The 26,773-nt window shown below is 39.8% G+C and overlaps 2 protein-coding genes across 2 annotated transcripts; one reads left to right on the forward strand and one right to left on the reverse strand.

Moving 5' to 3' along the window:
- The first annotated feature begins 749 nt into the window (after window positions 1-749).
- cnot10 (CCR4-NOT transcription complex, subunit 10) lies at window positions 750-10,258 on the forward strand. Its single transcript, XM_083897406.1, has 19 exons — window positions 750-892; window positions 1,939-2,030; window positions 2,181-2,342; window positions 2,893-3,043; window positions 3,677-3,813; window positions 4,089-4,172; window positions 4,464-4,547; window positions 4,882-4,999; window positions 5,117-5,266; window positions 6,245-6,447; window positions 6,566-6,687; window positions 6,832-7,011; window positions 7,163-7,243; window positions 7,360-7,473; window positions 7,914-8,044; window positions 8,129-8,161; window positions 8,267-8,394; window positions 9,325-9,400; window positions 10,060-10,258. The coding sequence occupies exons 1-19, from the start codon at window positions 877-879 to the stop codon at window positions 10,200-10,202; spliced, it is 2,205 nt and encodes a 734-aa protein (XP_083753532.1). The 5' UTR covers window positions 750-876; the 3' UTR covers window positions 10,203-10,258.
- Window positions 10,259-10,450: 192 nt separating this feature from the next.
- tcaim (T cell activation inhibitor, mitochondrial) lies at window positions 10,451-16,941 on the reverse strand. Its single transcript, XM_083890111.1, has 11 exons — window positions 16,828-16,941; window positions 15,373-15,479; window positions 14,151-14,283; window positions 13,340-13,487; window positions 13,015-13,270; window positions 12,658-12,780; window positions 12,181-12,278; window positions 11,980-12,071; window positions 11,653-11,885; window positions 11,440-11,571; window positions 10,451-11,306 (listed from the first exon to the last, which is right to left on the reverse strand). Exons 2-11 carry the CDS (start codon window positions 15,405-15,407, stop codon window positions 11,081-11,083), a joined length of 1,476 nt encoding a protein of 491 aa, XP_083746237.1. The 5' UTR covers window positions 15,408-15,479; window positions 16,828-16,941; the 3' UTR covers window positions 10,451-11,080.
- Window positions 16,942-26,773: the final 9,832 nt, after the last annotated feature.

Consider the following 26,773-nt stretch of genomic DNA (forward strand, 5'->3'; position numbering starts at 1 on the left):
TGAGGTCGCAAACACTCATGACCCAAAGCACAATATGAATTTGTGCGTTAGCAACACATTTTTGCCATATATCTAACAGGCATATATCTAAGATTATTTCAAATTGGTGAACTAAGGTATGTAAGAACCAATTATTTTTTGCATCCCATCTGTGGGTCCCAACCCAGACTTTGGGAAATACCGCTCCATAATCTGGATTTGTGTTTTTTATGAAAAGCTGTTCTGCATTAAATGGTTGTGTTAATGTATAATAAGCAGGGATGCAACAATTAATTGTCAACTATTTTTTTTATGATCAATTATTCGGTTTGAGTGCTTCTTCAATAATTATTGAAAACCATTTCTGCATATTCCTAGTTTACTTGCTGCATATAAGAAATACATAATTTAAGTTGAATCATATTGGTTCATTGACAAAACAAGACATTCAAGAACATCATCATATCCAGGTTTGGGAAACACCAATTAACATTTTCTGACATGTTACAGACCAAGCAAATACGTGATTAATCGAGAAAATAGTCGACAGTTTAATCGATTATAGAAAATTATCGTTAGTTACAGCGCTAATTATATGTACAAGGGCAATTTTACCATTCATAATCCACGTTCTTAAAACTTGCACTTCCCTTTTCCTCCGTGTCCTGGAGGGGGGCGGTGTTGCGTTATAACGCGAATGTTGTACACCCCGTCAACGCCCAGCGAAGAACACTCTGTTTAGAGCGGACCACAGATCGTCTACTGTGTGTAACACTGGAAATTTACCTTTCTCTATATATTTTTCAACATTTGTACTGGCCGCCAACGGAGTTCACTTGAATTTAAAACTTAAGTGTAAATACTTGGTTCATAACTGTCCTCAAGAAGGAGCCAGACATGGCAGAAACTGCAGGTGAGTGTATGCTAACGCTAGCTGTGTAGCAAGCTACTAGCTCCAACCAAAACATGTGCTGTTCAGTGACTTTCATCAGATAAATAAGTGGTTAATTTCGTTGCAAAGACTCGGTATTGTGACGTTAATGTAGTCACCAGATGGTACTGCGCTCTTCTGTCTCCCTTCTTCTCATCCCCTGTTCCAGTTAAGGTTAGCGTAGCCGGGTTGCGTGTCCTGCCCCTCATTCAATCTCAGACAACACTTTGACTCAGAGGCATTTGATTGCAAGTTGAGAGAGAACTCTCCTCAGCAGTGGTCCAGAACATCATAATTTTCTGCTATTGGCGTTATGATTTAGTGCATATACAGAATACTTAGCAGATATAAGTTCAGGAATTATACACTCAACAACATACATAGTGGCTGGTGAGGTCTTCTGCTGCTGTGGTCCATCTTGGTCAAGGTCTGACGTGTTCATGTGTGTTCAGAGATGGGTTTACCTCATACATGTTTTTCCCAGAGAACTGACTCTCATTCTGACTCTCTTTCATGATACCATTGTGTGAAAATCCCCATAAATCACTAGTTTCTGCAACAGCTTAAAGACACAGAGTTGCTGCCACTTGATTTACTTTATTAGAAGATGAACTTGAAAAGGCTGATGAAAAACAAGCTATTTTCTTCTGTAAACTGATTCATTTCTAGGGTCAAGTAAGTTTCTGACAGCATCTGAAGAAAAATGTCTGAATTCAATCCATAAAGGTTTCCAAGGATTAGTTGACATGTTTGTGTTCAGAAGGCCAATAAAATCCTCACCACTGTCTGACTTTTAAGTGGCAGATAATGAAAGAAAACATGTTGAGCAAGGCAAAAATATATATGTGAATAAATATATTTAAAGCAAAAGGAGTATGTGTTGTGTCATGTTGTTAATAAATTGGCCACTGATTGTAGCTTTTGTCATCATCGTCAGTCATCACTGATCGTCCACATGTATTCTAAATGTCAAGTTGATGACGAATGTTTTATAATTTTGATAATTGCTGTCTTTTTTTGTAATTAAGAACAAAATGAGGCAAAGCATGACAGCTCATCATCCCCTGGAATGACAGACCAAGAGAAGCAAATGGCTGCCACTGCATATGAAGCGTTTTCAGTAAGTTCTGTTCTTTCTCTACTAATATGCATGGCTGTTTTTTTGCAGGAAGACTTGAATATCTATATTTTTGCATTGTGCAAACACACTTTAAATTAAAATTGTAAAATCCAGATTATATGTTGAAACAAAGTGTTGTGTTCCTCACAGACGGGGAAATATGATGAGTCTCTCAAGCACCTTGAAGCACTGCAGGAGCTCAACAAAGAAGACTACAAGATCGCCATGAACAAGGCTGTAGTAGATTTTTACAAAAGTGGTCAGTCTACCACAGGGACTCTGAAGCAGACTCTAATCACAATGAAGAACCAGGTAACTGATAGAACATTGTTAGAAAATTGTTAGATCCAATAATGATTGGACAAGACATTGCCACAGCCTAACATCCAGGTCTGCAGATTTGTTTGTTACTTTGCCATCTATGGTGTCAAACCAGAAATAGTTCCAATGCTTTTCAGATGCTGTGATATCATGATTGTCAGGACAGTTTAATTTGATTGTGTCCTCCACTGCCAATGCAAAACGACATCAGTCTCCCTTGAGCAAAAAAAGGCATAGAAAGGGTCAAGCTGCCCTCACAGCACCCTCAGCTGGACAACCTTGGATTTACAGCAAACTCTCTGATGTGCTTCTCAGCTGTATATTTTGAACTCGAATGGGTTTCTGTGGTTTGAATATGTCGTATCATCTATGAATGCACCTAGAGTAAATTTTTAATGATACGCCAGGTTAGAGAGATCCAAAATTGTAGCATTAGTTCTGGAAAATGATTCAGCAAATCGGTAGCGATGTCTTGCTCAACTCCCTACACAAGAGTTTGCTCCTGCATGATGACATCGAACATAATGTCTTTATCTTCCAGGTTCACACATCAGCAGAAGACGTGGAGGGGCTGGATGATGTTGAAAACAGTTTGCTGTACTATAATCAAGCCATCATCCACTATCATATGAGACAGTACTCTGTAGCCATCTCTATAGGAGAGAAGCTGTACCAGTTCCTGGAACCGTTTGGTATGTTGAAGTCAAGTGAATGGATTTACAAAAGTCTGCTGTTTGTGTGACTGGCGGAAAATCATCTTCAATGTCAAAAGTAGTAAATGTTTAGATTGCAGCAAATTCTGTATAATTGCCAGTGTTGCATTTAGTAAGAGCAAAGAACTAAGGTTTGGCATTTTGCAAATTTTGATTGAAACCTTGTCCACATTTTTCTGGGGTTAAATACAACGTCATATAGCTCTGCCATAATTAATATGTTTAATTAAAAAAGTAACAATAACAAAGCAAGTACACTATGACAACATGAGGTATAGTTGTCTGTAATATGTATTTTCATAGAGAAAGTTGTTGATTACATGATGGTCATTGAAATAGTGAAAATGTGGAGAAATGCTGATACCTGAAGGTAAATTCAGTCGATATGAACAATGATCACATGACTAGAAACACTAGAAATTATTAGCAGAAGGTAATGGCAGTGAATTTGTGCTGCCAGGGCAGAGGGTGTAAAGAGGAGTCGTTCCTGTGTTGGACTATGTGGATCCTGTAAATCTAAATCCTGCGTCATAGTGCAGGCCTCCGTTTTCTTGGTCAACATGTGTCAGTCTTGAGTTTGGCTTGGAGTCATTGTGTTATTTGTCCTAGAAGAAAGGTTTGCTCAGGCCGTGTGTTTCCTGCTGGTGGATTTGTACCTGCTCACCTTCCAGCCAGAGAAGGCCCTCCACCTGCTGGCCGTGCTGGATAAACTCTCTGTACAAGGGAGCAACAAGAACGGCAAAGGAGATGTAAGTACCCGTCTGCACCACAGTAGAGGTGAAAGAAAATCTCACACTTTCTGCTCTCTCTTCTCTGACTATTACTCCAAAGCTCACATATTTTGTTTCACCTGTTAATAATGACATACAAGTATAATCAAAGGAAATAGTTTGAAAATCTCCCACCATCTGCACTCATCTGAGCTTTGGCACTTTGATTGCTACAACACAGAATCATTTTGGTAGGTTTTTGTAGTTGTTCTGAAACTGCCATCTAACATTGTTTTTCTTGTGTTTGATAACAGAACAACAGTTCAAACAAAGAAGGTGCCAACCAGAAAGCAGAGTTCACTGCCATGAATGAGGCAGCCAAATCAAAGATGCACCAGGTAAGAGCAGTGCTTATAGACTCTAATGCCTTCACCAAGTAGTACAGTGCACTTCAGCTCGCCATGGTCACCGTTTGGAACATTACACATTGATCTGTGTGCATCGGATACATCCAGCATTTTGTGTTTCTTCTTGGCATTTTGTCTGATTATCACAAGAAGACGAGCTGGGTCTCAACATTGGACAATGGAAGCAGAAATGATTGTGGCTCACTGAATTTAACTGTACCGCTTGGTGGAATCTGCTTCTGTTTCAGCCTTCTTTATGTTGACTCTGACTTTCTTTTACAGTACAAAGTGAGAGCCTACATTCAGATGAAGTCATCGAAGGCCTGTAAAAGAGAGATCAAATCAGTGATGAACACAGCAGGGAATGTGAGTCACCATTACATTGTTCAGACAGTCGGCCTCTTTTTCGCATGTTAAACATCCCATTTTAGTTGGACAAAGAAAATAGTTGGGTTTTCTGAGTGTCATGTAAATATGTTAGTCTGAGTATCTAGATAATTCGATTAAGTCAGATTACTTTACTAATTTCTCTACTTTTTGACCTGGAATTAGGAGACAGTGTTTAAACTGCAGCTCAACGAAACTGTGCATTTAATCGTACTAATTTAAATAACTGTGACATTGTTTGTAATCATCATCCTCCTGATGATGAGAACAGTGCATACTGTCTGTCTGACCTGTTCTCTGTCCCCTTTTTCAGTCTGCACCCTCACTTTTCCTCAAGAGTAATTTTGAGTACCTGAGAGGAAACTACCGGAAAGCAGTGAAGCTGTTAAATAGCTCCAACATTGCAGAGCATCCTGGTCCCATAAAGACAGGTGACAACTACTGTTCCTTTCATGATCTATGACATTCTCTGTTAGTCTCACAGCTAGTGGTTTGATTTGACAGTGGCAGTTGACTTGTTGCATGCGTCCCGTTTTTGTCACATTCAGGAGAATGTGTCCGATGTATGTTCTGGAACAACCTGGGCTGCATCCACTTTGCAATGGGGAAACACAACCTAGGCATTTTTTACTTCAAGAAGGCGCTGCAAGAGAATGATAACACCTGCGCACAGCTGGGAGACGGCGGCAACGGTCAAAGTAGGTCACAGCAAACAGTGAATCTGCTTTCAAGTGATACCAAGTTCATGTAATCAAGTCTCCTTTGCACCTCCACAGAGGACAACCCCTTATATTCATGTTTCAGATAGGAGCTGATCTGGGCAATTTCTAACCAAACGAGGATCATTTACACCAGTGTCACCTGTGTAACTAACTGTGTAACTGTGTCATTAGCTGTAGGCAGGTTCCTATGGGCTTGACTCATTGGTACTGTTTCAATCCCTCAATCACCAAGGCAAGGAAGATTCATATAAATGGTTTGCACATTTATTTCCACTTGCCGTACATCCAGGTTATATTTCCATCCACATATAATATCCAAGCCTCTCTCTCTGATCAACAGCAGCACATAGAAATATTCCCTTGATGTTCCAGGTCTTGAATGACGATCTATTGATTTTACATAGACACGTCAACCAACTCAAAATGCTAACCATCTATCATGACATCAAAGTGTCCACGGTACCCTTTATCTTTAAACTAAACAAAGCCATGTTCCTTTCCAGATTATTTAATCAAAGGCTTAAGGCCAGTTACTACTTTAACAGTTCACACATTACACTGTAACAATTAATCCTGTATTAATCACTACAGTGGGAATATTTTACTATTTTATTTCCACTTCAGTTCGCCTTTTGGTTTACAACGACACTTGTGTGTGTTTTTAAACATAAATGCTGCGGTATCAAACCACCTGTTCAGCAAACATGTACAGAGGTGATATATTTTTTTTTTTACCATTTTTGTCACAGTTTAACACCAACACTGCAATGGTTCATAGTGCTAGTGACACGCCTTTCTCGAGCAGAGGTGCAGACGTATAACAGACGAGTCCATTCTTCTTTCTCTCTACATTCCAGTCAGGAATATAATTTATACCAAAACTGCTGATCCCTAGTTATTCCATTTTACAGATGTCAGTCCCCAACAGTAACATGTCCCTCTTGTATTCTGCAGCTAAGAAGTTCACAGGCATCCCCATGTGCGCTCTACTAGCCAATAAGCGCTACGAGCTGCTCTATAACTGTGGCATTCAGCTGCTACACATCGGCAGGCCACTGGCAGCCTTTGAGTGTCTGATGGAGGCGGTGCAGGTTTACCACTCTAACCCTCGGCTGTGGTTACGGCTCGCTGAGTGCTGCATCGCAGCCAACAAAGGGGTAGGGCTTCACTCGTGTTTGCCTGCTGTTCAAATTAATAATGGAGTTTTTTGCCGCTGTATATGCATGTAGTTTTTGTGAACATAATTTGAATAAAACAAAATATTCATGTCTCCAGGGCTCAGAGCAGGAGAGCAAAGGTTTACCTTGTAAAAAAGGTATAGTTCAGTCTATTGTCGGACAGGGCTACCATCGCAAGATTGTTCTGGCATCACAGTCGGCCCAAAATACCATCTACAGGTCAGTATCAATGCTGAGGTTTAATCCCTATGTATTGTCGTTTGTTACTGATTTTAAAATTAAGTTTGAGAAAAAGTGAAAAACACAACATGCATACATTTCATGTGGTGTTTTGTACATATCTGTGTGTCTGTGTTTGTACAGTGAGGGCCAGTCGGCAGCAATCCCAGTAGCGAGTATGGAGTTTGCAGCCATCTGCTTGAGGAACGCTCTGCTGCTGCTGCCTGAACACCAGCAGGCGGACGCCAAGACAGACAACGTTTCCAAGAGCTTCAGTCAGTCGGGAAGCACAGAGAGTGGCAGCGAGAACAGTGATGCATGCAGGTCAGACCTCACCACAAACACTTGATTTATTTTATTTAATATTTATTAATTTATTTAATCGTCTCATTCACAGACACTGTCAGATGCAGACTGCATCTCAGTTGAGGTGGATGTGTACTGTGTTCTGATGAATGTTGCTGTTGTTTTGCAGTGGGAAAGGTCAGGAGGCTGATAAATTCTTGTCTGCGGCTCCGTCATCTCCTCTCAGAAAACAGGAGGTTGAAAATCTCAGGTAATGAAGCGTCTTTTTCTCTTGCCACCTCAGTGAACTGAAACATCACAAAGAACCCATAGATCACAGGGATTATCACAGAGAGTCATTAATAATATAAGCTGTTACATTTGCAGGTGCTCCATCCTGGCCTGTAGTGCTTATGTGGCTTTAGCACTAGGAGACAACCTGATGGCGCTGAACCATGCTGAGAAACTGCTCCACCAAACCAAGGTGTCTGGGTCCCTCAAGTAAGTGCTGGGCCTCTGTTCGGTGTCTCTACTGCTACCAATAAAACTCCAAGCACACTTCATTTTAATTGTAACATTGGTTAAAAATTATATGGCAAGAAAAATCAATACTTGGTGTCTCAGAAGCAATAAAATATTGCCATGCATTAGCACTACTTGTTGCTGTTTGCTGTGCGTTCTGCTGCCACTTTAATAATAATAATAATAATAATTATAATTATAATTATAATAATAAGGCGAAGTGGCCTTTCGTTGCCCTTTCATCTTGAGCTGTGTCAGCACAGGACCTTTGGTCCTTGAATTTGAGGGAATTGGTCCTGGAACATCCTTGAAAAGTACTTGATTTCAACAACGGTGTGGGAACCCTGGCTTAATTATGATATTGAAGCCTAAAGGTTTGGTGTGAAACATTTAATGAGCCGTGTCTGCTGTGTTCTCAGGTTCCTGGGTCACCTCTACGCCGCCGAAGCCCTCATCTCAATGGACAGGATCTCTGACGCCATCGCTCATCTCAATCCAGAGAATGTCAGTGACGTGTCCGTGGGAGTGCTGAGCAGTGAGCAAGACCAAGGTCTGTGGGTTTCACTCTCTACACCACAAAAAGATCCCATGTAGTCTCCAGTTTCTTTTCTTAAACGATTGTTTCTGTCAACAGGATCTGACAAAGGAGACGAGCCTGTGGAGTCCTGTGAGTTGGCGTTGTTTAAACCTGGAAAGTTTGACTGAAAATACCACGTCACACCATCATTAAATGTCCTCCTTATTCTCTCTCTCTCTTTCTGTGTGTGTGCAGCAGGGAAGCAGACTCCTCTGTGTTACCCCAGCAGTGTGACATCAGCACGGGCCATGATGCTCTTCAACCTTGGCAGCGCCTACTGCTTGAGGAGCGAGTATGACAAGGCCCGCAAGTGCCTGCATCAGGTAACCAAGGCAACAGCAACATGACTCCAGCAGATCATAGAAACACTTAGTGACGTTTTTAAATGATTTATATTTGGCAAAATGGTTAGTAACACGCTTTCTTGGTAGATTTTGTGACCCAGACTTTAAGGTCCAACATCAAAAGTGACCTATGTTTTAATTTTGGGCACGTTAACGGTGGTTAACGGCGTTAATGGCGTCAACATTGCAACGCATTTCCATGACGAAAAGGACGCATGAGACGCCATGTTTACGTGACTCCCGATTGTTAAAATTAGTCTCTAAAGTAACGCTAAACTTTAAAAACAGAGGCACACATACGCAGTACAGAGGTACGCTGGTTATTTGTAGCGCTGCTCTTTTCGTTTAATAAACAGACCGCTCCAGTTTGACTGTAGGCGCGATAACGTCGCTAAAATGAGCCAACAGAGCTAACTGGTAAACGGTGCCTGGACTCCGGTGCTGCGGCACGTAAACGTGACTTCACACGCATCTTTTTCCGGTCAGTCGTCAAGGAAACGCGCCATGCTTTAACCTAGTGCCCAGCATGACTATGTTCATACTAGAGCAGCTGAAATGGTTGTGACCTTTCACATACACCTGACATGCACATGCTGGTGTTCTTCTTCTTCCACTTTCTTGAGGAAACGTGTCAAATCACCCTGCTGCACGTACTTCTGTGTGACTGTATGTAGCAAGAAGATGGTTTATAACAAACATTAGGAAGAAAAACAAACATCCAGAAGTTTTTCAAATTCACAGATTAAGGGTCAGATGTGGAGGGAAGAAGAATCACTGAGTGTACTGTACAGCACCTGCCTCATCACCTCGACACATTTGTTGGTTGAGCTTGGAAAAATGTTGTTTGACTTTGACAGTCTCTGGTTTTTTTTAGTGCTCATTCAGTTGCGATTTGTGTATTTTCTTTAGGCCGCATCGATGGTGAACGCCAAGGAGATTCCACCTGAAGCCATCTTGCTGGGAGTTTACTTGGAGCTACAGAACGGTCAGAACTCACACTTTTGTTTGCACGAGCCCTTTCAGCCATTCAGAAGTCTTTTCTGGTGTTAGCTCTCCCTCCTACGATGGGGAGTATGAGGTCTATACTGAGAAAAAAAACCATAATTTAAGCTGAGTCAAATTTTGCACACATTTTATATATATATATATATATATATATATATGTGTTATTTTAGATTAAAAAAAAAAAAATTGAATCATAAACAGTCAAATTTTGCACAAAATACTTTTTTATACTTATTTATTTAATTTTTTTATAAAAATAAATGTATAAAAAAAAGCATTTTAAAATGCATAATATGAAGAAAAAAATTGCGACCTGTGATTGGAGTGACATCCAATCAAAGATCGTGTTAAGTCATTCTGAAGCCAGGAAGTAAACGTCTGACTTGATCAAAGGTTGTTGTGAGTGAAAATGACCAACAGAGTTCCCATGGGCTCCTTCAACTCCTTGAAAGGTTGAAAATTGCCTTTAATAGACATGGGTCATTGACTGTGCTTGAATTTTGAGCAAGACAGAAGTTAAGTTTCAGGTAAATGCCTTCCTTGTTTGTTACGACGCCACCCATTTACTTTGAAAGTTGTTGCTCTAGTTGTGTTGAAAAATCAGACAATGAGCCTGTGATCTGTGTCGTGTGTCCTCAGGAAACACCCAGCTCGCTCTGCAGATCATCAAACGCAACCAACTGCTGCCCACAGCCGTCCAGAGGGTGTCGCCGGACTCTCGCAAGAAACCTGTCCAGCCTTTTCAACTGTCCTCATCCTTCACACAAGTTCAGCGCAAATGATCCCCTTCTGAACCCTGCCCCCACTACACACACACACACACACACACCCCTGATATTTATGACGCTGCTTCCCCTCGGCATCATGAGCTGTATGCAATGTAGGAGTTTGCTTGCTGATGACAGAGGAACTTACACTGCAGCGGTTTCCATGGACTGAGACCGTCTGACTTTTTATTTCCATTAGAACACGAAATCTGTGTCTAAACAATGAAAATAAATTTTATTTACTTTATTAAGTCTCATGTCTGATAAGTACCAAGATATTCTTTTCCAGTTTCACAGGACCGATCATATCATGTTTTAAAACAAGCAAATGTATGAGGCACTCATTTCTGATGTTCTGATCTCTCAATCTAAAGACCATTTCAGCACTTTGATTGAGCCAGGATTTGAATCTCTGGACCCTCCTGCTTGTCTTGTGTCGGTCTGTCGGAGTGGAAACTTCCAGCTTCGTCTGTCAAATGTGGTGTAAGTTTATGTTTCATTTACAGATTGTGTATTTAACAGAACCGTAATTTATTTCTCTCTGGGTGCACTTCACATAATGACATTAATGGTTTTATAAACCGGAACAAAGATTGTGGCTTCAGTGCTGGTGCAGCTTTGAGTCCATTACAAGGCACAAAAACACTGATACACAGTTCAACTGAAGGAATAAACGTCTTCCTCTTCTTACACTTGAATTATTTTGTGACCTCTAGGAGGAGCTAACCCCCCTGTGCTGGAAAACCGTTCACTTCTTAGTAGGATAAAGAGCTTCTTTATGACAGAGTCCAAACTGGTCAGCTTTAATACAGCACTCTTCTGAGATTGAAAAGTTGTGACCTCCTCGCGTCAGAAACCACCTCTGGACTGAGTTAAGTCCTGCTCTCACGGGCTCAGCTCTTTGAGTCCCAGGGGACACACACGTCCCCGTCCTGCATGACCGAGTAGAAGTGAGAGACGCAGATATGGAGGCCCTGCATGAGGGGGGAGCGCTGGTCCAACAGTCTTTTACAGCACACGATCATCTGACTGGAGCTGACGCTGGGCTCCTTAGTCAGACCCCTCAGAGACAGACTGAGGACACACTGCTTCACCACTGCCTCCTCCTCCACCTGCAGCCTGGACACAAACACAAAGATGTCAGTCAACCATGAACCACTGAGGTCAGAGCTGGGAGGAAACGAGAACCCAGAGAAAACCCTCACGCGCACAGAGAGAACATGCAAACTCCAGAATAAATCATTTGACTCACTGGATTCTACGCTGCGTGCACTGTCTGGCCTCAGGGGCGTGGCTCTGGAGGAAGATCTGCAGCTTGGGAGGGTCACAGTTTGTCGGGATGATAAAGTGTCCCATTTCATGAAGCGCGGGCTTAGAGCGGTCACTGCGATGGACACAAACTACACTTTATTACGTATGAAAGCGCACACATTGTGTTCGATGCACGACTGTGACTACTGCTCACTTCTCCAGTGACATGGTGAGACCCTGCAGGCTCCTGGGGTGCAGGCGGAGATTTCGGGACATCAGGGTCTTATGGAAGGTGCTGAGGGTGCTGTAGTGTTCTGTGATGGCCTGAACTGGACCCAGCCTCTCCAGGTGGACCACCTGAACACCGCCCAGCAGGAAACTGACCCTCTCCTTCAGCCAGTCTGTCTGCTGCTGCAGGCTGCGATAGCTGGGCAGCTGCTGGAAGAGCTGAAGATACAAGCAGTGAGGTCTCAGTCTTACCAAAGTGAATTGAGTTAATTGAAATAAAAATGTGACAGCAGGAGCAATGCGGCGACAGTACTTTGGTCCACTGATGATGAACGTCCATGGTCCCCAGCATCACGTGTCCAGAGGCGTTCATCCCCGACTGGTCAGAAAACACCACAGTGTGTCCTGCAGAGAAAGTGGAGCAGGTTAAAGGGGAGGCTCACCAGTTTGTTTTCTTCTTCTTATACAGGCAACATATACAGTAAAGACATGTGGATTACAGTCCCTACAGTACCTTGCAGAGTGATGAGGGCCTCAGGATTCTGCTGAGAAAGGCGGCTCAGGCTCTGGAGCTGACAGCATCTGTGGGCCACTCCCCAGCTGCGCTGCCACCTGCATACACATGGTAACGCACTGTATGCATTCATCATGGTTAAGCACATATTTACTAGTTAAATGAGGATTTTGTTTGGGTGTTATTGATTATTAATTCCACAATAACCCTGGAATGTGCCCTGTAATACCATAACAGTTGGCTGTTTCCATACGCATGTCATTATAATCATCAGATATATTCAGTTAAGTTATGTTGCGGTGGCGCTGTTCATTTTTGCAGGAGCTTTTCCTGCCATGGTGGCGTAAACAAACATCCCGAGCGCTGTCCATACAGAATTTGAATTAGAAACCAAAAACAAATTTAATGTTCTGATTTATATCCTTTTAACAGTTTACAAAAACAACAACAGTGTTGTTTCAAACCTCGCTAGAATACCTGATATCGGCCAGATCAAATTTGTGGCAAAGTTCCTTCTTCAGTCGATTCAGCTCTTCTCTCAGAGGAAGACTAGCGATGTGCTTCTTCGTCGCCTCAGGCTCATTATTTTTCAGCCACAAGCTGACAAAGAAAGGAAAACATGACAGTTACATTTGGAACATACACAGGTTTGCACAGCTATTCCTCAAAGACATTAGCCTTAAACTTAACCAGTCACTCAGAAATTCGGTTTTGCCTCATTAGGACCAGGTTTTAAGGATTTCTTTGTTATATGGAGCAAAGAAACCAGAAAATATTCACATTTAAGGCGCTGATGTGAACGCACAAAGCTCACAGTCAGTCGTAACTGTGTACCTGAGCGTCGGCTCCACTCTCCTGGCCTGCTGCAGCTCCTGCTCGGGGTCTCTGAAGCCAGTGAAGGTGTAGTAGGTCTTATCCCATTTGATAGGTCTGTAGAAAGGCACACCTGCTTCAGGTGAACCTTTCGATGCCTGTGCACTCGCTTTCAGACCCTTCATGTGCTCCACAGACAGGCTGCACGACTTTAACACGTTCACCACTGTGCTCAAGACATCGTTCGTGCGCAGGGTGAAACTCACAGACCGGAACCCTGAGAACCAGGTGTAGAGATTTTAGACTAAAATACTAAAACTATGAGGGATATTAAGTGTGACTTTACCTGAGGTGTGGTCTGCCTGCACGTCACTGCTCTCCTTTGTGTCCCTGACATAAAAGGTGAGGTCCATTGGCTTAAGTGAGCGCAAGCCAGGCTTTTGCAGGTTTTCCAGATAGCCATTTAGTCTCTTTAAAGAATTCTCATTCACTTCCTGTAACACACAAAAATACATGATTATGACCCAGGCCATAAAAGCTTCTCAACACTTGACACATCAACAATCTTAAATAACCCTAATAAGAGCCAATAGACTGTTCTAACTTTAGATTAGTTTGACATACAGTACTGTGCAGAAGTCTAAGGACAATAGAAGACCATTATTTCTATTTCACTTTACTGGAACACATCCAGAAAATATGTATGCATTTTTTTTGTTTTGTGTTCATTTTAAGAAGAAGGAAAAAACTTCCTCTACAGGTGTCAAGTATTTAGCGTGATCTCCCCTTACACTTGAACAATAACAGCTCTGTTAATACTGGAGTGGAACCTTCATTAATGTTACTGGTAAATCCTGTGTTTGTCCTACTATTTCATTAAAAGAAATATCTGCTGTAAAAAAAACAAAACATCTATTACGCCAGGTTTATTCAAGACATGCTTGAGCATTACATACACATGTTGCATGAGTTAAAACTAATTGACGGCTCGCTAATATACAAGAGCAGCTTTAAGTTGCATCACTTCATTCCAAATTCACATGATCACAGAATTTGACAGACAACAGCGCTGGTGGTGCCTGAAACTTTTTTGCACAGTCTTGTACATCACAACGTTTATTTGCTAAAAGCATTCGTGATGCATAAGCGTTACATACCCGTTCTCTTGGATGTTGGCCGAAGAAGTCTGGGTGAACAGCAAAATAAAATGGTCTGAGTGCGTTGACAGCGTCCGCCCCTGACAGAAGTCTCTGCTGGACTAAACATGTGGCCACGCGCTTCTTCTCCGACCTGGATGTTAAAGCATTCAGACGTTAGAGGCTGCAACTAATGATCGTTGGTGTTTGGTCCATAAATTGTCAGAAACTGTTGAAATTGTTTGCCAAACATTGAAATGAGAAGAAACCAGTTGATCGATTATTAAAATAGCTGATGATTCGTTTAGCAAATGACTACATCCATTTGGTGTAAAGAAACCAAGCATTGTGTACAACACAGATCAGATTTTAACTGAAGCTAAATGTTATGTCTGTTTTTGTCACTGGATATACACATTTAAAAAGGGTAAATTCATCATCTCCTCACTTTATTTGGTTTTGCTGTCAATTCTCTGCATTTGATGATGTAAGCCATTTTCAAGCATTATATCGTATCAATACAAAAGTCAGAGTTCCTACACATTTTCCATTTCAAAATTCCATACTTTTCCAGACTTCTCAGAGGATTATTCAGTCAATATTAAACATCTGAATACCAATTGTTAGATGCTTATTATGTAAATAAATGGTTTTAAAATCCTTCACACATTATTTGTGACGACAGCCCTCAGAAAACTTGCATCAACCCATGACACTGTCACTGCCGACAGTAGATGGCTGCCTTGATGACACGGATGGAAAATAGTAAATAAATGAGAATTGCACTCAGTAACAGTAACCATGGTAAGTCGACACCATTCTACAGCCAGCTTGATAAGTTTCATATCATCTAGGTAGGCTATGTTGCGTAAGTAACTTGTTTTGATCTGTATAGTAATATATTTAATTTTAGAAAGTGAGATAATAGTCTGGAAACAACACACACAAAACATTTTTTCTATACTTTTCCCCCCCTTTTCCATCCTTATCCAGACCTGGAAATTACTCATATTAAATTCCATACTTTTCCATGCTGCGTAGGAACCCTGAAAAGTATGTAGATATGTCTGTCCAGCACTGTACCACATATACAACAGTGATGAATAAACCCTAACACTTTTGACTTTTCATCCAGCATCACTGTGTCAGCAGCGGCTGCTGCTCGTGTACCCAGGGGAAACACACACACACAGGGGGACACACTCGTATCATCGTCACACTCAGTATGTGAGAGCGGTGTTACCTGAGGGTGTAGCGCAGAAGCAGCTTCACAGACATTGTTGGCACTGCTCGTCAAAAGATGAGCGTTAACTCATGGCGTCTGTCGCAGCTGGTCCATCGGCAGCCCTGCTGTCAAAGGAAGTGACATCATCATCATCATCATACGATACACACCCGTGTCTGTACCAAGTCTGTAACAGAACCATAATCTGTGAAGGTTCATCTTCTGTGGTGAGCTGTAGGAGAGTGGACTTGCTTGAGTTAAGTTGAAGATGTTTCACTTCTCATCCAAGAGGCTTCTTCAGTTCTATTTAACTGGTGAAAAAAAAAAACAGGTATTTAACGTCTTAAGGCTGAAACCTTTTCTACAGAGTGGTAAAATTGAACAGTGGGGTCAGAGGGGTCTTCAACGTCAACTTAACTCAAGCGAGTCCAGCCAACTACAGATGACGTGACAGTAACTGTATCTAGTTTGTACCTGTGTCACTATACTTATGTTTCCCTACATCTACTGCATACCTGGGACTGGACGCACTTATAATAATGGCTTAGTTTCATAATCGATAAATCTGTCCATTACTTTCTGGATTAGTAATCTTTCGATCTGTAAAATGTCAGAAAATATTGATCAAATGTCAAACGTGTTTTAATGATTTCTTTGTTATATGGAGCAAAGAAACCAGAAAATATTAACAAAAAAGCTTGTTTCAATGATTAAAACAACAACAAAATCAGTAAACGGTCCATTTAGTAATCGGTTAATAATCGAATAATCTTTGCAGCTCTAAATATAGATATAAATATAATACACACCAACATTTTAAGGCTTAATGATTACTTTCATAATTGATTACTATTTAAATTATTTTAGTAAAAAAAAATGTTTTGTCCACAAACCAAAAATATAATGATTTATTTGTTATGGTACAAAGAAACCAGAATATATTCACATTTAAGAAACTGAAAACTTTTTTAATTATTTAGAAAAACATACAAACCGATTAATCAATGATCAAAATACTTGAGATTAATTTAGTGATCAAATACTATTCGATTAATCGTTCCAGCCCTCTTGTGTTTATACCAGTATCTGTGACCATGGTGACCGTTTACCGTTAAAAACAAACAAACAAACAAATACCCGTAAAATTCGCGAAAAAAGTACGTTCTATCAAGTTTGTTAGCAGCTACATTAGCTAGCGACAGGCTACAGTCGGTGATGGCAGCGCGAAGCTCTTGTAGCTGCAGTAACAGCACTTAGTTTGTTGGACAACCTTCACAGTTAAATGTACACAGTTTACTGACACGTAACCTTCCTTTAGAGGTCAGTGTGTGTCTGTGCTGCCAAGTTAACAGCTTCAGCGACACGGCTCCACTTCCACTGCTGTGGCTAACGGTGAAGCTAACAGTGTAGATGTGCGCTGAGGCCATAAACAGCTGCTCTCACCGTCGCATCTCCACACTTTATTATACTTACTCAACAATGACTGCGTGTGTTGTTGTGTTGATGTAGATGTGCCATCATGGACGTATTATAAAATCTGGATAGAGCAACGCCCCCCTCTGCCTTGATGACAGTTTTGCCATGGTGGCCACTCTGGGTACTGCAACAAAAAAGACTCATTGGGCCCATAATGAAAAAAAATTAAATAAATGTTGGTCCAAAATTTTACAAAAACGTCATACTATGGTATATCTAAAATATGACAAAAACGTCATACTATAGTATGTCGTCCAAAATGTAAGAATTTTTCTGAAAAAAACATTTTGGTCCAAAATTTGACAAGTACGTCACACTATGTCGTCCAAAATTTGAATTTTTTTTGGAAAAAATAAATTTTGGTCCAAAATTTGACAAAAAAAAAGTCATACTGTACTATGTCTTCCAAAATTTGACAAAAATGGCATACTATGTCGTCCAAAATCTGACTATTTAAAAAAAAATAAAAAATAATAATAATATTATATTAAACATTATATTATAGTATTTCCAAAATTTGACTAAAACATTATAATATGCTATATCATCCATTATTTGAAACATTTTTGGAAAAAACTAATTTTGGTCCAAAATTTGAAAAAAAAAGTCATACTGTCGTATTTTTATTTTTTTTTTAAATCTCCATCGACCTCTTTATTCATATCCTGCACAAAAAAAAACAACGTGATTTTTATATCGATCTGAATTTAGGTGGAAACTAGGTAAATTCTGCCATTTCAGAGGGCTTTTATTTTGGAACACCACTGCAGAATGGCCTGATATATGGTGACGGCCAAATCCTGAGGTGATCTACTATACTCATTTCTGATATTATTTTAACTTTGGTCCGTTATCATTGAAAAATGGATACACATTTGTTCATCTATGAAGTCGATCATTTATCTGGGACACAGTGTGTGTGTGTGTGTGTGTGTGTGTGTGTGTGTGTGTGTGTGTGTGTGTGTGAGTGTGTGTGTGTGTGTGTGTGTGTGTGTGAGTGTGTGAGAGAGACTGACTAAAAATACACACAATAATTGATTTATTTTTACACACAAAATGCAATTTCAAGATGCACATAGACATAAAACAACATCAATGCAGAGCAGCAGTAAAAATTCAAATTTAGGAATAAGTTAATTAATTACTCTTTTCTTACAGCAGTTTTCACGTAATGCAATACAGAGAAGAGGGGTTGGGGGTGCAGTTAGCTACTTAATTAGCTCAGTAACTAACTTACTAAGCTTACTTAACTTATTGTTCATAAATCACTGCTGTCTAATCACACACAAACATGTTTTTAATAAAACAAAACTATGAAGCACATTTCTGGCCCAGTGAAGATTGTAGTATTAAAAACATCTCAGTAAATAGAAAATATGATTAACGTAACAAGATGTGATTTATTTCCAACAGCACCGAAACATTATAAACGACAACAATAAAGTAGCTTTTCCTTATACAAAACCTTAAAAACTTTTTTTTTCTTAAATCGCATAACATTTTCGAGGCATACATACCGTATGCAAAACGTTGATTCAAATCAGATTCCAACAAGGATCATGAATTCACTGACAGCATTTCAATCTGAACTTTATTGTTCTGCTTTATGAGACTATATTTGTTGGAGACAACCATTCTGACAATCACAGACAGTTAATTTTTGACATAATTAATGAGGGGAGAGCGCGAACGCAGTCCCCCACTACCACAAATTATGCAGTCGAGATTCCTGCATTTGAGGAATTCGCAGGAGGTCAGCAAAGTCGGAGTGCAATGACTAAGCCTCGCCCTGGGTGAACCACCTTCGTGATCATGGTGTCTCCCCTGCCAGGTAAGTATGATTTCCTAGCGTCTCACCCACGATAATGTATCACAGACACACCATGATCACTAAGGTGATGAAAAAATACTAACTAATAAAACCACAATTTCAAGAAGTATCGACTCTGAAGAAATTAAATGGCGGATCAAACTGTCTGTAAAACAAAGAAAAAAAGATATTGTGAATATTGTACCTTTCTTAAAATAAAAATAAAACAACCAGATGTCCCATGATGCACTGCGGTAAATTCGTATGAAAGACCGACCGAAAATCGCCTCTTTCCTGTTATTTAGCACCTGAAAGCGAACGACAGTCAAACTGTAATTTAAAGAGAAGTAACGTTAACATCGAATTCTGACAAAAGAACAAAACATCTGAATTTGACTTTTGAGAAAAGTACAAAAACAACTTCACAACGACGTACATTTCCCTCTCACAAACAGAACCTTCGTTTGCCTTTTCTTTGTCCACTAACGGTGGGTGATACTGACTACTGCCACCTACTGGTCTGGAGTTGAGACAACACCAGTTATTTTTTCAATTTTTCGCCCCCATCTGTATGTCACTCAAAAGCTGTATTATATGATGGAAGCATAATAAAATAAATAATAAAATAAATATAATAAAATTATATATTTATATAAATATAAATATATATATATATATATATATATAAATAAATAAATATATATATATATATATATAAATAAATATATATATATATATATATATATATATATATATATATATATATGTGCACAACTCATATATGTGGAAAAACTCAAAATATATCAAAACATTTATCATCATTAAAGCCTTAATGACTAATTGTTGTCAAAACCTCAAGAAAATTATTTTCAATATGAACATATTAAATAACATAACTACATTTCATATAGAAATGTAGGTTTGTTGTTTGATATATAAATAATTCTGCCTGTAATACAGTTTATGTTATAACGTTCATGTATCTTTACATTCCATGCAACTTTATAAATATACATGCATTATATATCATGTTCAACGTTTTTCACGTTTTTTTACTGTCAATATCAACTAACTGTCTATAACGTGCATTCTATTTTACCTTCCTAAAATAGCAATATTATTCATATCTTTTTATATTGTACTTTCACATTAAGTGGAATTGCATGTTCAATATTTATTATTATAATTATTATTATTATTATTATTATTATTATTATTATTATTATTATTATTATTATTGTTATCTTTACTGCTGTGTCCCCACTGCAGGGGACTAATAAAGGACTATTTTATCTTATTTTATTATATATATCCATAACTTTTTCTGTACAAGATGGACATAACTTATAGTCCTTTTTGTGTTGGTTTTACCTTTCTATGATCCCTTGCTTGCTTTGTGTTGTATTAACTGTTATTTTTCTAGTCTGTGGGCCAGTATTGGTTCAGTAATTTCATAATCGTTCCTGAGATCCATCCATCCACTTTATCCTCCACCAGAGGGTCGGGGGGTGCTGTACCTATCTCAGCTGACATAGGGCGATAGACGGGGTACACCCTGGACTGGAGCTCGCCAGTCCATCTCAGGGCCACATACAGAGACAATCCCCAAATACGATCCGATATAATACGATCGAAACAATAACATAACAATAAGAGTAACAGTAATGCAACCTTATTAAGGGCAGCAATATCTCAGTAACTCAACCAAAGACCCACGAAATATTTTTTTATTAGACATAGTTATGGGGAGTGCACCGTTCCTGGAGGTACTGCAATACCAGGTCGATGCGTGGAGTGGACGGAGCAAGCCCCTATTCCATCTCCCAGTTCCAAAAATCAATTTAATATATGGTCCCCGGGTAGGGGACGTATCAGATATTAAACTGATAAGAACAGATACTACACTTGATCTTAGCCAAAAGGCCGAGAAGCGATAACACTTTAGTGGCAGAGGCAGTGGAGTGATTCTCGGCACAGTCCTTTTCACTCAGAAGTGAAACACACGTTGAAATGACGCGTCTACGGACAATCGCTTGAACGTGAACAACACAACACACATCCATCGAACATGCTGTGGGAAAATGTGTCGATCGCTACATTTGTGATTATTTTGAACAAACAACATTGGGTCCTCTACTCTTCCGGGTCACGTGATACTCTCTTAACCAATAGGAATGTAAAGTGAAATGTGTCGCTAAAACGTTAAAAAACGACAACAAAACTAATGTTTATGTCCCAGGTTGGAAAAGACTCACTAATCCTCGATTAACCGATCACGATCTGCGAACTATAATGTGATGTTTTGATGTTTAATTGTGTCGATCTCCAAATTAATCCGGAGTGGTGCGTTCACGGACACTTTGTTTTTTCCCAGCTTGAACCTGTCGATTTTCCAAAGTTGATTTTAATTGACGACAAAACAAATCACCACCTTGGCATTTGATTAAATACTTTTCTAATTGAAACTGGTATTTAAAGAAGATTTTTTTTAATTGACTTTAGTTTTCAACAATAGGTTGCAACTTTGCAAATCACCCGGCGGTGAGATAAATAAATGATTAGCTAATTTTAAATTAAGATATTTTGGAAATTCAAAGGTGGGATGAAATTGCACTTAGTCATTTACAAAGTACACAGGTCATACATGTGAAATATTGGTAAATTAGAATTCTGCCACACAAAAGGCCAGACTCAAACTATGGCACCACCTGCTGGACAATGAACCAAACTGCAGCGACTCACCCCTCCACACCCCACTTCCCCCACTCGCTCGCGTCAAATACAACTTTTTCAAAGTATTCAATTCCAAATAATCCCCGTCTGACTTTTCTAATCCGACTTCCCGTCAAAAAGTTTAAACAAGACAAACAGGCACTGACTGTGATTTACCAAACCACTGAGAACCTGACGCTAAAGTACAGCGGCTCTAATTATCACTGACACGCAACTGAAACGTAGCCACCTGTGGCTACAAAATATGCCACAGTCGCCATTCGACACGCACACGAAAACTACGACAAATTACAAATTACGTCGGCGCGAGAGTCGTTCGACGCAATGAAAAAGAGAAGAAATACAAATATACACAAAATGCTCCTACCATAAAGCGTGAAAACCACATTTAAAACAAATGTTTATGTCAAAGGTGAAAAGCGCCTCCTTGACCTAGTTAATCCATTGAGTGGTTACGTAAATCTGCTCTCTAGCGCCCCCAGTGGATTCACCGAGTAAATAGTCTTCGTTTTACTGAATTTGTTATGCAAAGCAAAGGGAAAGAGTGAGCGGATGAGTCTATCCTTACTACAATTCTGACATACTGGACCTTTAAGCAGGCGTAAAAGATCTTAATAGGAGGCTAGAATTTGTTCGGCTTTACATCTGCTTTTCCACAAAGTTTTCATCGAGTGCTTCTGTATCTGAGGCTGGTTCCCTGTGTGCACAGCCAAGTTTCCCTTTGACACGACGAGTAAAATTCTGTTAAAATAACGAAGCTATAACAACACCATGTTATAAAAACAGACTTATCTTTTAAGAGGTTGTGTCACCGGCAAACAGCAAAAAAATGTGGAGAGGACGGTTTGGTCGGAGTGTGAGTTAGAGCTGCAGTGGTTCCCAAACTAGAGGTCAGGACCCCCAGTGCATTTGAGATGATTTCCAGAAATCAGAAGCAATGTTAAAATAAATATCATATCAGATATTATATTTTATACAATGCGTACAAAGACAAGCACATCCGACGTGTATAAACACACCAGATCATGGATATTATGGTTTAGCCATAATTGCTACAGATAAAAAATAACTTCAATTTGAAATGTCATTGGCCTTTTAAATGTATTTCCCCTCATGACTCTGGAGGTGACTGTGACTGTGACTATGACTGATTGTCATTTGAAAGCACCACTGGTAACAGGATGATGTGTTCAAATTTCACAGGAAAGCCACAGCTGTAAGCCAGTGGCGAAGGCAGAAATAGTATGTTGGGTGGGCCAGTACAAAAGTGGGTGGGCCATCTTTGCCCCAAAAACAGGAATTAGAACTTAGAACAACTATAGACAAAAGCTCTCAAATGCTTTTGAATTGTGTTCCTATCTGCTACAGAGGCTGAGAAATCCAAGTAGGTCCATGGATGTATGAGTAGGTCTAACTGCAGACCGCAGACCCCATGGCAGACCCTTACAAACACGACCCCTCAACACTGATTGGGTGAGAGATCACATCTGATGTGATGACGTTTACTTTTGTTGAAACTTTATTTATACACGCGTATCTAATGCAAACTCATTGACAGAGACTTTTTTTTACCACAGTGTGCGACAATAATAGAGACGAATAAAATACTTGTTGACATTTATGAACACAGAAGTGTACTTTGTATGCAATTTATGAATAATTAAAGCCACTTTGTAAACTATTAAATAATATAACCAAACTGCTAAAATATATAAATGCAGATTATACACATACATATAATTACCACGTTTATGATATAATGATCATGTCTACAAAATAAAGTATCACGTTTATAAAATATAATGATGACATTAATATATTATAGTATCACATTATAACGTGATACTGATCCCCAAGATTTCCCCACATTTCCACTGTGACAGCAATAGCTTCTTTACAATGTAACTTTGTGAGTCATTTCATTTATTTTTGCAAACTTCCAATATCACAGCAACTAGGGAGATGGAGCGTACAGCTGCCAGGGCATATATTGTTGCCTATGTCATGAAGATTAAGATTTAAGATTGTGTTGGACAGTGACCATGTGTTGAAAGGAGGCAGTAATGTTAAATATGTAGTCTTTGAATCAGTGTCTGATATCTCACCTCTGGCAAAAGTACATCCATGATGAATGCAACTGGATCTGCATACTTCTTACATCTGTCTGTGTACTTCCAAGTACTCCAGACAAGAAGTGCATCACCTTGTCCACTTGGTCGTCTTCTTCAAAAAGAATGACGACCCTGTCCTCCTTCTTGGTCCAGGGATACACCATGTTGCCTCTGATGATTTTCTATAAATATATTATAGGTTTTTAGTTTGGGTATTCATATATAAATACAATAAATAAATAAATCCCACACAAAATGCCTTTGACAAACTCACTTGAAGGTGTTGCAGCATGCCTTGATCCTCAGTTATCACTTTAATCAACAGGCAACAGGACTCACGCCGTTTGTTTTTTGCTTGTTGGGCCCTTTCCTAAATGAAATTATACAATGCAAGTACTTTGAATAAGACAATTTCTTTCCCTGATCATTTGCACTTCCTTACGCACCACAAGACTCTTTGTGGATGTGTCATTGAGCTGACCACAGTAACATCACTGCCCTAAATGGATACACATATAAGTTTGACTGAGAGAGAACACATCTGTGTGTTTACTGATGTATGAAAGAAATGCTCAGACTAACCAAGTCTTTTGCAGGAAAGATGTAAGGCATCTCATATGCAAATGTAAACAACTTCCAAAAGAGATCCATGTTGGATTCAGAATGACACAGAACCATAGTTAACATACTACATGTGTCATAACAATCCATGAAGTATGTATTACTGACCACAGTGGAGCGGCTGATCCTGAGGACAGGTGCTGGGTTTTCTAGAACTGTTGCTCTGTAAGAGAATTTTAACATTTAATATTTAATTACATTAATTTTGTATTTTTAACATGGGAAAATGTTTCATCGACAATCCACTAGTAATTAACTGGATTGCATTTGCCTATAAGACTTAGTATGACAAACTTGGCACATTTAAGTAATCCCATTTTAACTGGCCTCACATTTTCTTCTACAGAGTGAAGTAAAAGAACATGGAGTTCAAGGCAGCTTCACATTCAGCAGGTGAGTCAAGGGTGAAAGCTGGGATTGGGCACTACCTCCTGTGTCCTTCATACGAAATCTATTATTGAACAGTTTGTTTCCAGTGTGATTTAATAGTTTGTGTCATTACATTATTTGCCACTAAAAGACCCTTACACACATATGTGTTTAGTTGACCTTTAGTATTTTTATCAAGGGTGAAGTCCCAGATAACTTGAACAGTTCAATGTTTTTCAGCTAACACACCTACAACAGATCCATTGTTGCCTGTCTTGTGTATTCATGACACAAGTGTGCCACAAGATAGGCAAACGTGTGTTCTTAAAGCCACGAAGGAGGCCAAAGTATGGCACTCATCCAGACCCTCCATAATCGACGATGACAGCAGACTGAGGGATCCGAGGACGGCTTGCGAGGAAGGTAATATCTCTGCATTATTGTCACAGTAGTAAAGTAAACCCAACATATTATTTGCCACTGACCCATCCTGCACAGTGCTGCAGGAATGCCAAGCTACTGCAACTTACATGCTTAATATTTGAAATAACCTTTCCACTGTGTAACTCTTCAGCTAAAGAGAAGTGCCTCCTGATTACTCAAAATCCCACGGAGAAGCAGTATCTAGGTCAGCTCATCATCCCATTCGGAAAGTACAGTGGCAAACGTTTCAAGTGGCTGATTGAAAACGATGTTGGATATCTCAAATAGTGAGTATTCATTACTAAACATATTCACTCATTGTATACGTTTTTTTCTTAAGTGCAATAAAATATTCTGTATTTTAGTATCCTCGATTGCCACATCAAGGGGAGCCGCCACCCAGAGAGGAAAGGTCCAATTCAAGCTGAGTGGGGGAAGGATTACCTTCACCGGTATGTAGAGTTGTTCCCTTCAGCCTCCTGCCACCTGGAGATAAACGTGGACAGGGCCATTTATAGACAGGGTCGTTTCAGGTCCTTTACCTTCCAGGAGATGTGGCAGTGGTATTCCCTACACAAGTGCCTCCATGTGGATCCTCAAGCTGGAAGTGACCACGAGAGAAAGATGTCTCAGGAGGCTTTCTGCTCCGTTAGGCAGTGGCTCGTGATGAAGGAGGATGACATCTCTTCAAAGTCACTGAAACGCTTCAGACTGTATATTTTAAATAAAGAAAAAGAGGTAGGTCTAGGCTCCTTACGTAAAAGGCAGCATGCTGTTCATATGACAAACCTCAAGCCTGTATCCAAATACATGCACTTTACAGAAATCTCCAGCAGCAACTGCCACATCCAGCACCTCAGGGTCCAGAGGTTATGACGACCAGGCAGACGATGCTCTGCTGGCAGAAGCACTGACCACTTTTGAAAGTCAAGGTATATCAGTCTATCTCGTTGGATTAATATTACTGCATGGACCTCATTCATGCTCATTAAACTGTGTCTAATAAAACCAGCTACAGAATCACACTGAGGATGGTTCTACAGTTCGGTCCTTTCGCTGCTTTGACACATATTTTTGTCCTCATGGCTGCATAAGCTTTTGTCCTGATTTCCTTTCAGGGGACACTGACCTTATCCCTCCATATGCTGCCTCCCACCTACAGCCACCACAGCCGTCACAGACTGAAGCTATTCCACCGTCACCTGTAAGCCCATGGTTCACAGATTACACTGATCATGTCAACATTTAGGTTTATATTAATACACTGATCTCTTTAAAGGGTCCTTTGTCAGCTCCTGCTGGTCAAAAAGGGACGGAGTCTGATGTAACTGAGGCAGCAGTAGCTGCTACTCCATGTGAGGTAATACATGCAGCATAATGGAGAAACATCCTTACAGTCAGAGCACTTACTAGTTGCTAAATGAAGGTCTTGTATTTGTTATTCAACCAGGTGACATATGAGGGGTGGCATAAAATGTGGGAGTCTGGTCCTCATGGGCTCCCAGAGGCAGACGTCAGGTGGTTAAAAGAGGATGCTGAAAGAGGGATCTTCCAACGGCAAATGTTATTTGTAGACAAACATGGCAACAACAGGAAAAGGATAGTGAGAAAGAGTTTGTAAGAGTTTACATTGCACTTTCCAGTGGGTTTATATTATTATATTTCCATTTGGTTACAGCAGTTTGTTTTGTTGTGCGACAGTGATGTTATTATATATTATATTATATAATCATATAATAACTTACACTACAATTACTATAATAACTAATAACGAAGAAGCCTTGTTTCATTGGAATCCTTTTTATTTATTCATTAAACATTTGTGAATACAACTTTACATTTCTCTGATCATACAAGCATACAAAGAGAAACATGA

The sequence above is a fragment of the Microchirus variegatus genome (assembly GCF_963457635.1).
Source record: "Microchirus variegatus genome assembly, chromosome: 1".
NCBI classification, from domain to species: domain Eukaryota; kingdom Metazoa; phylum Chordata; class Actinopteri; order Pleuronectiformes; family Soleidae; genus Microchirus; species Microchirus variegatus.

Bases quoted from the DNA above. Each gene is read 5' to 3' on its own strand.
- cnot10 (XM_083897406.1), top strand. The intron at 2,031-2,180 runs GTAAGTTCTGTT...TGTTCCTCACAG, and splicing joins CTGCATATGAAGCGTTTTCA to ACGGGGAAATATGATGAGTC. The intron at 6,448-6,565 runs GTAGGGCTTCAC...TCATGTCTCCAG, and splicing joins GCATCGCAGCCAACAAAGGG to GGCTCAGAGCAGGAGAGCAA.
- tcaim (XM_083890111.1), bottom strand. From the start codon at position 15,407: ATGTCTGTGAAGCTGCTTCTGCGCTACACCCTCAG. The intron at 12,279-12,657 runs GTATTCTAGCGA...ATGTGTATGCAG, and splicing joins TTTGATCTGGCCGATATCAG to GTGGCAGCGCAGCTGGGGAG. The intron at 12,072-12,180 runs GTACTGTAGGGA...CTTTCTCTGCAG, and splicing joins GGCCCTCATCACTCTGCAAG to GACACACTGTGGTGTTTTCT.